General features: G+C 43.6%; 1 protein-coding gene and 1 long non-coding RNA gene across 3 annotated transcripts in view; one reads left to right on the top strand and one right to left on the bottom strand.

The window, feature by feature from the left end:
- Positions 1-13,647, top strand: part of whrna (whirlin a) — a 145,419-nt gene that overhangs the window by 64,611 nt on the left and 67,161 nt on the right. For both annotated transcript variants that reach the window (XM_067969617.1, XM_067969616.1), the window contains exon 4: positions 412-537. In XM_067969617.1, coding sequence (XP_067825718.1) covers positions 412-537 — 126 coding nt within the window. The remainder of the gene's footprint in view (positions 1-411; positions 538-13,647) is intronic.
- On the bottom strand, positions 5,276-11,004 carry LOC137300401 (uncharacterized). The gene is made up of 2 exons (XR_010958075.1): positions 10,885-11,004; positions 5,276-6,648 (listed from the first exon to the last, which is right to left on the bottom strand). It is a non-coding gene; the product is annotated as an uncharacterized lncRNA (long non-coding RNA).

Below are 13,647 nucleotides of genomic sequence, written 5' to 3'. Positions count from 1 at the left end.
CAGGGTCTTCACTTTTTGAAGTGTGGGTGTTGTTTAAATTGAGTTACTGTACCATGTATAGAAATATTTATTGTCACTTTAAAACAGTGGCCATTAGCCAGTAAATTATTTTGAGCGTATAAAATAAGCTGTGCGTGTATTATGGAGAAGATTAAGGTGAATGATAGTGATTTTAAAATCAATTGGGTATCCTGGTACTCAAGGGCAGGAATGTTGAATTTGAGCAGGTTATAGTGCGACTCTTCACATCTCACAAAGGATTCAGACAAAAATAAAATGTACTTCACAAAATGGCACATCTGTTGCCCATCAACATGTTTTCTCCAGCTACAGCAATACTAATGATAACTGAAATCCCTTTTGTTCACTACCTCTCCTTTTCATTACTATTTCTGTTTGGCGATTGCGCAGGTAAACCTTGTCCTTGAAGATGGGAAGTCATTGGGCCTAATGATCAGAGGTGGTGCTGAGTATGCATTGGGAATCTACATCACGGGTGTGGATCAAGGATCTGCAGCAGAAATTACAGGCCTGAAGGTACCATTATTTTACGTGCCAATTTTTCCAAAGTGGGAATGTCCATGTATGTTGGCTTGTACAGATCCCATTGGATGTTTCAAATCAAACGCATATTGATGTTTCCATTAATCTTTTGCCCCAAAACAAAATAATCTTTGCAATTTTTATTGGCACAGTATGTTGGAGAGTGTTGCTATAGATGTTAGGTCATAGGTTCATGCCTGCGATTTCCCACATCACGGTCATTTAAAAAAAAGTTTACTCCTGGGAGGTATGTGACACTGACAAGGCTGCATTTATTGCCCATTCCTGGTTGCCCTGATACGGTGGTGATGGGCCTCCTTCTTTAGCAATTGTTCGAGTAGTTTGTTAGACCACTTCAGAGGGTATTACGAATCAACCATATCATGTGGGACTGGAGACACATGTTGGCCAGACACATCTTTGTTTCCTGAAGGACATTAGTGAACCAGCTGGGTTTTACAACAATCCAGAAATGTTCATGACTGTTTTTTCTGGTGCCAGTCCACAAATTACCAGATATATTGATTTAATTTTTCAATTTGCCATTGTTTTGCACTCCCAATCTCTGGGTTATTAGTCTGGTATCATAGCCACTACACTGCTGTAACCATTCAGGGTCAGGCACAGTGAGGAGGGAGGGAAATCTGGAGGCAATTCACCACGGAATGCTTTCCTGCACCTCTGAGCAGTTGATTATAGAGCAGTATAGGAAGATGCCAAGAAGCAGATCACCTGCTATGCCCACTCCTGGGCTCATGTGCATGGGACAGAGACCTAAAAGGGGAGGAAATAGAAAATAACTTACAAACCACAAGTCAAATGATTGTTCTGATGTAGTTCCGACAGCCAGATGTACCAGTTACTAAATTAATTTGACCAAACTGGATGGAACAAAGGGATTTTGTCCAAATATCTTTTCTAGATAAAGCTGCCTGTTCATGGGGAGTAACTACCAGACCATGGAAAGCGATTTGGCTGGGATTTTCTACTGCTGAGCTCCTCAGCCCATGATTTCCTGCCCATTTGTTTCAATAGGTGGAAAATCATGGTTATTGTGTCGATGTTATTGTCAATTCAATACTGGACACTAGTTACAGATCATAGACTGGGATCACCGTCTCAGTGACCGAGTCTGAACATTTGTCTCCTAATTCTATGTTTCGGTCTTTAAACTAGCTCTTGAGGAGCTCATTAAAGAACATTAAAGCTCTCTAAATAGAACTTGTTTAAAATGACCTGTGTTAAGTTTTCATTCACCAAAGCTATCACTTGAACTTTAAATGTAAGAAGTCATGTTAAAAAAGAATGGGAATGCACCTTTTGCAATCAGTGAATTACAGAAGTGCTGCAACAACCCCACAAAGGACCAGAGGTAACAAGAAAATTGGATCAACTTCTGGAGTCGCACTGATGGTTAGATGAAAGCTAGCTAGATTCGTTCCACGCTCACAAGTCTAGACCCGGAGACATTTTAACATCCAGGGCCTGACTCCCAGCCGAACCCAGCAGGAATCATTGCCTGTCGGACCAGTGGGGGTGAGAATATGGGTGGCAGGAAACCACTGTGGGAATGGTCTCCGGAAGTCAGGGGTAAGTGTTGAGCAGTGGGCGGGAGGTGACTGCGATCAGGGGAGGAAAGGAGGAAAGCTCTCAAGGTCCTCCTGGCCCATGATCCAGTTCCTGGCAGATTTGGCCTGGCGGGGAAGCCAACTCTGCTCCCCCACTCAGGCCTCCAGTTAAAATAGCAGATCTGGCCTCCGTGCCATCATTGGAGCGTCCTTGCTGCCTGCAGGGCAAACCACCGGCATGTTCAAAATGTGCTTCAAAATGCTTGGACCGGTCTGGAGATGGCCTTCAGTACATGCCAACGAGGGTCTCTAGGATAAGCATATGGTGCTGTGTTCTGCACAACTTGATGCAGCAGTGAGGACTAGAGGTGCAGGAGGAACAAGCCACTCAGCACTCTTCATCTGGTGAGGATTCCAAAGGAGAGGAAGAGGAGGAGGAGGAAGATGAACATGTGGCCCCCAACACCAGAGCCGCCGATCACATTGCTGCTCGCAAGGTCAGGGATGGCATAATAGCTTGAAGGTTCAGTTAGTCACTCACAAAAAAGTAACTATCACATCCCCCATCCCCTTTCCCCTCCGCTCCCACCCCCCAACGAAGTCGTGTCACCAACCATCCATTGCACATGCACTAATTGGCCTCAGTCAATTTATATCTTCACTTTCATCACAAGGCAACTGAAAACCCAAGTTGGCACTCGCCATGCAAGAATGGTGAACAATGGAATGTGGTGCAAATTAATAAATTTTATGTGAATTAAGAATTTAAATATACTAACAAAACATTTTTGGAAACACCCAGGTGCATATCCTTGGTGAACTATAAAGCTTTCCTTTTTCTTTCTCTACACTACGTGGTGCAACCCCTGTGGCTTCAGCAGAGGTAGTGGCAGGCTGCTCTGATCCCTGCTCTGACATTTGAGATGCTCGCAACCGACGACCTCTGGGTGTTAGGGGCCCCGCCAAAGACTGCAGTCCTACATGGCAGACTGGTCTAAAAAGTAAAGGCCCATGGGATCCAAGGGAAAGTGGCTAGTTGGATCCAAAATTGGCACAGTGACAGGAAGCAAAGGGTAATAATTGACGGGTGTTTTTGAGACTGGAAGGCTGTTTTCAGTGGGGTCCGCAAGGTTCAGTACTAGGTCCCTTGCTTTTTGTGGTATATATATTAATGATTTGGACTTGAATGTGGGGGGCTTGATCAAGAAGTTTGCTGATGATACAAACATTGGCCGTGTGGTTGATAGTGAGGAGGAAAGCTGTAGATTGCAGGAAGATATCAATGGACTGGTCAGGTGGGCAGAAAAGTGGCAAATGGAATTCAATTCATAGAAGTGTGAGGTAATGCATTTGGGGAGGACAAACAAGGCAAGGGAATATACAATAAATGGGAAGATACTGAGAGGTGTAGAGGAACAAAGGGACCTTGGAGTCCATGTCCACAGATCCCTGAAGGTAGCAGGACAGAAGATAAGGTGGTTAAAAAGACATTCGGGATACTTTCCTTTATGAGCCGAGGCATAGAATATAAGAGCAGGGAGGTTATGCTAAAACTGTATAAAACATTGGTTAGACCACAGCTTGAGTACTGCGTACAGTTCTGGTCACCACATTACAGGAAGGATGTGATTGCACTGGAGAGGGTACAGAGGAGATTTACGAGGATGTTGCCAGGACTGGAGAATTTTAGCTATGAGAAAAGATTGGATAGGCTGGGGTTGTTTTCTTTGGAACAAAAGAGGCTGAGGGGAGATTTAATTGAGGTACATAAGATTATGACGGGACTAGATAGAGTGGATAGGGAGGACCTATTTCCCTTAGCAGAGGGGTCAGTGACCGGGGGCATAGATTTGAAGTAATTGGTAGAAGGATTAGAGAGGAGCTGAGGAAAATTTTTTTCACCCAGAGGGTGGTGGGGGTCTGGAACTCACTGCCTGAAAGGATGGTCGGGGGAGAAACACTCAACTCATTTAAAAAGTACTTGGATAAGCACATGAAGTGCTGTAACCTACAAGGCTACTGACCAAGTGCTGAAAAGTGGGAGTAAGCTGGATAGCTCTTTTTCGGCCCGCACGGACACGATGGGCAGAATGGCCTCCTTCTGTGCCATAGCTTTCTATGATTTCATGCTCCATCTGCACCTGCGGGAGAGGAGGTTGAGGGTGGGAGGCAACGGATGAGACGTGGAAACGCTTTGAGTGGAGTTCCCACTTCCATGCCCATTTTCACCATCATCCCTCTCCTGGGCCAGTGGCGCATCACTCCTGCCTCTCTAAGGGAGAGCAGCTTGGAGCAGATCAGTGACATCTTGTTAAGCAACGGCTAATGTATCTGACATCCTGTTTGAGGTGGCAGAAATGTTGGCATCCATAGTTTGCACGGCCATGGTCAGGGCCTGCAGGGACTGATTAGTTCCACACAGGAGTCCACTCTCACCACGGAAGACATCCTTGCAATGACCAGCAACATCAATCCACAAATGTTTGAAATGGACTCCTCCACCCTCTCTGATATTGTGGAAAGTGAGCCTGGCAGGAATGCCAGTACCTCGCACATTTGTTGCTGACCCCCTATCATTCTCCTTTTCATGAATAGCGCCCCCCCACCGCCCCCCCCCGTTCAGCATCTCTGTCCAGCTGAGCAGAGCTTGGAGAGGAGTACGCCCTCCAACACGTGCTCTCCACAGCTGCCCCGACCACCACTCTCTGCTCGTGCTCACTTGTGAACTGTGATTCACCAAGTGACATCCCACCTAGCTGTCTAACAAGACCCACCGAAGTCCTCGTATCTGTACTGGTACCTGGTAAGCATGTGTCCTGTAATGGTGCACCCCCAGAAGGAATCAGCTCCTCTGAGGAAATGTCATCCGCAAGGGGCACAGGCGGCTGCTCTTTGCCTGATGGCCCTGGAGGAGAGAATAGGCGGAGTCATGGGAATGTAAAAGTGCTGAATTCTCCAATATGTGTGGCCTCCAGACCAGATTCTCCACTGGCAGCATGAACATGGAAAACAATCCCCCTGATTCATTTGGATCGTCAATCTCCTGAGTAAAAGCAAGGTTCACCAAAGACTTTTGTTGAAAACAGTCCCACTTTAAAAAGGTTCACGAACCAGCCTGTCTTATTGCAAATTGGCTGTGAAAAAAAAACGCCCAATAAAACAGATACTCATTGCTGCTTTATTTACAGTCCTCATCTTTCACACTTTTGGGGTTCGTTCTCCTGGTCGAATCCATTTACACGATTTATTGACATTGTAAAACCAAGGTAATGGTATGTTTTTTCTTCACTTTATGTATATGTCACAACACAAAATAAAATCACACCGCTGTTAACCATTTGAGTCATGGCTTGAATCTAATTTTGCAGTCATTTCCATTTTAGACTTGATTGTATTGACAGTGAAGCCAGTATCAGGTTGAGCAGACATTTTATACCATCTCTGTACTGTCCACTGTCTAGGACTGAGCAGATACTCTTTTATATTATTTATAGTGCAGTATTGGTGTTTTGCTGGCGTCTGCTTGGACAGGGAATGCTTGAAATGCAACTTTCACAGCAATATACTCAAGTAAGTGTAAACCAGGATTGTGATTTCCAGCAGCACACAAGCTACACTTGAAGCAGTTTTTTTTTACCAAAGCTATTCAAACAGGCGGGTTTCAGTTTTCTGCTGCACGGTCTGATGGAGAGTGAGGGGTGGATCACAATGTAGCAAAGAAATCATAAAGATCAAAAAACACATGGGACACTTGCCTGAGGGGAAGAATTTTCTGTGGTTTTGGTTGTTGCTAAGTTACACTGATGTTGCAGATAGATGCTTATCTGGACAAAACACCTTTTATTGTCCAGAACTCTGCTTTCCTGAAGGACAGATTCAACCGCGTGAATAATCGAGAATCAATACTCTCCTGTCTATAATGCTACCTTAATGCGATGGATGCCTGTCTCCTCGAGCGGAAACTGTACAGCACAAGGCACAGTCGGCAAACCCGAGTTATGCTGCACCTCGCACTGAGGCTAACGACAGAGGAGCACGTCTGTGCTTGAACATGTGCCCAGGGCTCCATTCTCTGCAGGCTAAATTTCAAAATCAGCAGAGAGCTGGTGGAAATGTCACCTCATTCCCAACATTATAAATGATTCCATATTAAGTTTACACTGTGGGCTGCCTGGGTTTTTTTTTTGCATGGCTTTACGTCAGTTGGAGTTCTGTTGCCCAGTGTGAAGTACAAGTAATTTAAGATCACCTCCTGGAGGAAGTGCACTTCACACTGCTCAAGGGTTAGATTGGAACCTGGTTCCTAAGTTATGCTACGGGTCTTGTGTTGAAGTGTATTGTGAACTGCTTCACATCAGCACAAATATAGTAGTGTAACGGCAGCTGAGGCCCAATTTTATCTCTCCATCTTGAATAATTTATTTGTAGGGTTCATTCAAAGAGTATCCTGTTGGATGTTTTTGTGCTGCACTCGTTGCCTTTTTTTCAGTTGAATTGTTTTCTGGCTAAGCCGATTTAAATTGCCATGTTGGATCATCTGTAAAATGTAAGATCAGACATGAATGAAATAATCTTAGTTGTTTCCCTGCTTGCTCCCCTCTGCGAGTACACAGCCTTGTGATGCACTTAGCAGTGTCCTAGTTGTTGCCACGGCAACTTCACTTGTAGCAGTGCCGCAGACCTGCAAAGAACAGATTGGACAGATCGTTTCGCTCAGTTGTGCAAAACTTTTACCAGGGCACTTGCCTCAGTTGTTATTGTGATAAAACTGATGCATATCTCTTCTCCCCCACCAAACAAAAACACAATTTTGCCAAATACATTTTCATGAGTGTCCCTTTAAGGAGAGATAAATTAAGACAATTGAAATTTAACTTATTTATTAATAACCTACTATCTATAGCTAAACAGACTGTATAGATTCAAGGTTTTCATTCATATTGTCTGTAAATAAGGCTTTTGGCTGATTTCAGATGAAAGATGACCAGACCATCACAGATATTGTTCATGATGTTGCACTATCTCAAATACAAGGCTGTTGCATTCCTCCTGGTTTAAGTGTAAAAGTGGTGTCTCTTTAAAATGAAGCCAGAGTCCAGCCGTTTCTTGAAACTTTTACGAGGACGAACCTGGATTTTATGGTACCACCAGCCTTTAGCACATCTGCATTTATTTGCTCGTCAATAATGAGCAATAAAATGTGGACATGCTAAAAGCCAGCAATGAAAAATCGATCGCACATCAGCTAGAGTGCTGAGCAAGAATTTCACAGGAGTGAAGCTGCTGAACTAATACGGCTGCAAACCAGAGTTTGATTTTTGTGTGTTGTTTTCTGTTACATTTTAATTTTATACTTTTTCATGCCTTTAGGCCCCTCCCTGCGCGAGATGTCCCCTCCTTACAAATAGCCTGTGCCCAGGGCTGTGCCTGTGCTCCTCCTTCAGTGGCTGCGGTGAGCAGCCATGGGGTGGCTGACCTGCTTCATAGCTCCCCTCCCATGGTGAAGTGCCCTGTTTCTGCCCTCGGGACAGCTGGCCAAGATTAAAATTGCAAGGGTGAACTTCAGCACAGAACATTCACAATCACTCCACTGTGACATCACCAGCCTAAGCTTTTATCTTTTAGAAAATATGCACTTGTACGTAATACTAAATTATAGAATCATAGAATGGTCCAGCACAGAAGGAGGCCATTCAGCCCATCCTGCCTGTGCCGGCTCTTTGAAAGAGCTATCCAATTAGTCCCACTCCCATGCCCTTTTCCCATAGCCCTGCAAATCTTTCCTCTTCAAGTATCAATCCAATTCCCTTTTGAAAGTTATTATTGAATCTGCTTCCAAAAATAAATCAAAGATAAATGCTTTATCTATCTTGGTAGCAAACTGTAAAAATGTTGTATTTTGGCTGCAGCATTTTTATTTGAAACTTAAACCTCCAAAAGGTGCTTCTGATAGAAGCCTGAATTTTTCAAATGCTGGCATTCGGCAATTTATGCTCGAATCTGTGCCTAAAAACTAAAATTCATGAAAAACATGTTTACTTTCCCAGTGTAAAGGAATTCATTTTAAAGTGAGCGTCAAAGGCCTGTGCTGGCTTCTTCTATTCTGTGGTTTCCAGTTCTCGTGTCAACCTTGTTTTCCACATCGCAGTGGTAAGACTGAGGAGTGATCTTCTCAGACTCAGTTACAAGATTCTGAAAAGCACTCTGACTTAAAGGTTTCAGAAATTCATTGTTTTTGGTTCTGGAAAAAAAATGAAAGTTGTATTTAAGTCAAGCACTTCTGATTGTTCTACTGCAATTGTTTTTCTTCCGTGTAGTTATAATTCTTTCAAGTAAATTCAACAACTAGCTTTAGCCAGAACTATATGGTCTGATTACCTTTCAGAAGGTGTATGGTGGATAACCCATGTGGAACTCCATTGTAAAATCCAGCAGTGAAAGAGTAATTGTTAATTTGTGTACTCCTTGAAAGTGTTGATACGTTTGAGATCATAGGAGGTGCAGGCCGACTGCTGGAAATTGCCTTTTGCCATTAGCATGAATAGAGAGTGTTGGAAGTCACCTTGGATTATAACATGAAAGTTTTTGATAGAGTAAATAAGGAGAAACTGGTTCCACTGGCTGAAGTGTCAGTAACCAGAAAACACAGATTTAAGATAATTGGCAAAAGAGCTAGAGATGAGATGAGGTGAATTTTTTTTATGCAGCGAGTTATTATGATCTGAAATGCACTGCCTGACATGGTAGTGGAAGCAGATTCAATTGTAACTTTTAAAAGGGAATTGGATAAATACATGTAGGGAAGAAAATTGCAGGGCTAGTTGGAAACAGCAGGGGAAGGGACTAATTGGATAGCTCTTTCAAAGAGTTGGCACAGGCACGATGGGCCAAATGGCCTCCTTCTGTGCTGTAAGATTCTATGATTGTATGATAACACCTTACTTCACTAATCTTAAGGGTGCATGAACCCTGTCTCTCTCTCACTCTCTCACACCCACTGACTGACATAATTCTCCTTCTTGGAGGGTGAATTGTTGCATCCTGTGACCATCTCCAGTTACAGTCAGTCCACCTGGTAAGAAAGGCATGGTTGACTGATATGGTTCCTCTGTATTCCTCCCACATCCCCAGTTTTCTGCATATTCCCTCCCTCACTAGCTATTTTGCATGAGACTATTGTAATTCAGCTCTAGGCGAAGAAATAAATGTAAATGCTCTCCTCGCCAGCCTCCCACATTGCACCCTCTGTAAACGTGAGCTCATCCAAAATTCTGCTGCCCGTATCCTAACTCGCAACAAGTCCCGTTCACCCATCATCCCTATGCATGCAGACCTACTTTGGCTCCCGGTTCTGCAACACCCAATTTTAAAATTCTCATCCTTGTTTTCAAATCCCTCCATGGCCTCGCCTCTCCCTGTCACTCTAAGCTTCTCCAAGCCCTACACCCCTCCAAGATCTCTGCGCTCCTCCAATTCCGGCCTCTTGTGCATCCCCGGTTTTCTTTGCTCCACCATTGGCAGCCATGCCTTCAGCTGCCTCGGCCCCAAGCTCTGGAATTCCCTCCTTAAACCTCTCCACCTCTCTACCTCTCTCTCTTTCTTTAAGATGCTCCTTAAAACCTAATATCTCCTTATTTGGCTCGGTGTCAAATTTTGTTTGATAATCAGTCTTGTGAAGCGCCTTGGGGCATTTTACTATGTTAAAGACGCTATATCAATGCAAGTTGTTGTTGAGAATCGAGAATCCAGCAGTATGGTATTATGGTTGGTCTAATGAAACAGGAAATATTGATGAAGACAGAAAAGGGCTGTACATTACTTATACATTTCCGAAGAAAGCTTTGTACAACATAATGAGATTGAATTGATTTTTGTGTATTTAAACTGCCTCTAATGGAATTACAGACGTCACTTGAGTGGTGTTTGAATACCATCTGATTGCCAAGATTGTGTTGGTATCTGAAATTCACTATAAGTTATCTATCATTGTCTAGGATTTCTGTAAGGTGGTGAATTTTTTTGTGCTGGCAATGGACCTTTTTTAATTTGAGGTGGTTTTACAATGTTGTTGGAAGCTGAAGGCATCGCTGTGTATCAACGATTTCACGATGAGCAGGAAAGGTATCAGTGATTTCTTGACGAGCAAAGTATTTGATGATTTTATGACCAGCAAAATAGGATATGAATGATTTCACGAGAAAGGACAAAAGGGTGCCAATGATTTCATGACACACAACAGCGACTGGGTGAGCTAAAGAAAGTTATTAATCTCATTATATATGACCAATTTGGTGATGAATATCAAAAGGCATGACTGACTCATAATACAATTCCAAGGACATGACCAATGTTTTGCCATGTAGGACTTGAAAGTATATTGGATTATGTCACAGAACCTGTTTATTGCCATGTTATTTTTAACAGTAGATTACAGGAAATATACCATCTTGAAGGGGGTCAGAGAGGAATGTTCCAGTTTTTTTTCCCTCATTGGCGTTGGGTTTATTAATCTGATTTTTTGCCTCTCCCAGGATATTACATGGCTGCTGGTGGGTAGGGGTTGTCTAACAGTCATGCTTTAGGCATTACATCTGTGTGGGGTAGGCTCGATGGACTAAATGATTTTTTTTCTCCTGCCCACCATTTTCGAATGATTGTATTATATTATAAATTCACCGTGATAAATTCAGGTCTGCTGTAGATACCGTCAGTGGCAGATCCAACATCCCTTAATTTCATTGGTTGATTCATACTACAGAAACAAAGAACTTACATTTATGTATTGCCTTTCACGACCTCAGGATGTCCCAAAACGCTTTACAGCCATTTAAGCATTTTTGAAGTTTCGTCGCTGTTGTAATGTAGGAAATGCAGCAGCCAAATTGTGCACAGCAAGGTCCCACAAACAGTAATGAGAGAATGACCAGATAATCTGTTTTAGTGATGTTGGTTGAAGGATAAATATTGGCCAGGACAACGGGGATAACTCCCCTGCTCTTCTTCAAATAGCGCCTGAGATCCCATCTCTCAGGTGGGATCTTTTATGTCCACCTGAGAGCACCGTTCCCACTAAGCTGCGCACGTGCGCGACCGTGCAACAGCCTGTTGTGTACCACGCACTTAAAGATTCCGTCCGCACACCAAACCAATTCTATTTGGTCTGTGTCGAGTTAGCTGATATCAGTGGTGGGAGCACTGCCTGTGATTCACTGTCCCGGGGTGAGGGTTTCTCCTTGTGATCATTATCGAGTGACCCTGACTGAAAGCTGTGGACGGACAGCCGGCCGGCCGGATGTTGGGTGATGGAAGATTGGATCTGTCTGTCCTCAGTGGTCAGATGCCTTGCTGACGTTCACTGCCTGGGTGCACCTGTAGAGAATGGCTGGTGGGTGAAGCACTGGAGGGTTTTCTGTGGCACTATTGGCCGGTGAGAGTCGACACCTTCAGAAGAGGGAGATAGAAATTTACAAGGGCAAAAGGAGAGTCGGCCCAGACACGTTTGGAAGTCTCGCGATAACCCGGGCTGCTCTGTAACGAGGTTCAACAGTAAACAGCGAGAGGTCAGTTGTTCTGTATCAGTCTGGCTGGCTGTGGGAGGCATGTAAAGGTATTTGGTTACATGCCGGTGTTTGAATAGCTGAGTGTGATCCTGTGTGACACAAGCCGGCTGTTCCCCAGTTTCTGCACTGCTCCGTTAACCCTTCACTCAGGACTTGGCCGCACTCCTGTAATTGCATAAGGAATCGTTGGCTTCTTAAAGGGACAGTGCTCTTAGCGGTGTCCAACTGATGTTTGTGTGAATCTTCAGTGAGTGACACAGGGGGCAATGGAATTGCTCCCCTCTTGCCTGTAAGATACCTTTAATTCACAGAACTCCAAACGGAGAAACTCTGAACGAGACATTTCGTACAATCCTGGCCATTAACAGGACCTTTCAAATACACAAAGTCAAATCTGAATGGCTAACTGGTAATAAATGATTGTTTTCTAGAATGATGCTGCCTCTGGTTAGGGATTGTTACTGGTGGTGGTCATTGTGGATCTGTACAGGTCCCACGGTTCTGTATAGCATTCATGTCAGCTGTGGCTCAGTGGGTAGCACTCTTACCTTTGAGTCAGAAGGCCGTGGGTTCAAGTCCCACTCCAGAGACTTGAGCACATAATCCATGCTGATACTCCCAGAGCAGTACTAAGAGAGTACTGCATTGTTGGAGGTGCTGTCTTTCGGATGAGTTGTTAAACTGAGGCCCATCTGTCCTCTCGGATAAACGTTAAAAAAATCCCATGCCACTTTTTGAAGAGCAGGGGAGTTCTCCCTGGTGTCCTGGCCAATATTTATCCCTCAACCAACATCATTAAAACAGATTATCTGGTCATTGTCTCATTGCTGTTTATGGGAGTTTGCTGAGCGCAAATTGGCTGCCTCATTTCCTACATTACAACACTGACTACACTTCAAAAGTACTTAATTGGCTGTAAAGGGCTTTGGCACATTTAGAGGCCATGAAAGGCATTATCCAAATATAAGTCCTTACATTTCCTTTCCTTAATTATATAACTTCAACCTTTGGAAACAAATGGGCAAATGGTGCGCTTGACCAAACTGCACCCTGCCTTACATAGAGACAGCAAAACTGATGAGACTTGCAAGGTGTGCAATTGTAATGCATTAATTGTTTAAACCGTGCTGAGGTGCGGGAGGCAGCTTTAATTAAACTGTTCCCTATTCCCAAATTCACACTGACTGATTTGACAGCTGTTTTATATTTCTGACTCAATTTAAAAATTCTGAATGCACACTATTTTTGTTTGAATCAGTCATTAAGCTGATTCAACAAAAAGCTGATTGGAATCGTTCCCATCAGATAATTTTTAATAAAATATAACGAGACTGGTCAGCTCAAACCTAGTGCAACTTAAGAAACCGATTTCATAAATTATATAAATTTATCAGCCAATATAATAGAACCATAGAAAAGATACAGCACAGAGGGGGCCATTCGGCCCATCGCGTCCGTGCCGGCTCGAAGAACAACCAAGTGCCCATTCTAATCCCACCTTCCAGCACCCGGTCCGTAGCCCTGCAGTTTACAGCACTTTAGGTGCAGGTCCAGGTACTTTTTAAAAGAGTTGAGGGTCCCTGCCTCTACCGCCAATTCGGGCAGCGAATTCCATATACCCACCACCCTCTGGGTAAAAAAGTTTTTCCTCATGTCCCCTCTAATCCTTCCGCCAATCAGCTTAAATCTTTGTCCTCTAGTTCTTGAACTCTCCATTAAATTGTTACAATTATCCATTATTTTGTACATTTGTTCTGTTTGTTATATACCCTGAATAATGTTTTTCAAAAAACATGTTCAATGCAAGGTTGTGATTTTTTTTACGGTGGCACACACGGCCTTTATATCGGTGCACAAACCCAAGTTCATTCCGCACATGGCCAAAAGAAATTAGAGGATACATTGCCTGAGAGCCCATACATAAAAGGGCCTTGACTTAACGTCTCATCCAAATGATGGCACCTCTGACATTACAG

Source organism: Heptranchias perlo, chromosome 31, assembly GCF_035084215.1.
Source record: "Heptranchias perlo isolate sHepPer1 chromosome 31, sHepPer1.hap1, whole genome shotgun sequence".
Taxonomy (NCBI): Eukaryota; Metazoa; Chordata; class Chondrichthyes; order Hexanchiformes; family Hexanchidae; genus Heptranchias; species Heptranchias perlo.
The sequence above is the reverse complement of the archived record's forward strand: the minus strand, read 5'-3'. Positions and strand labels throughout refer to the sequence as shown.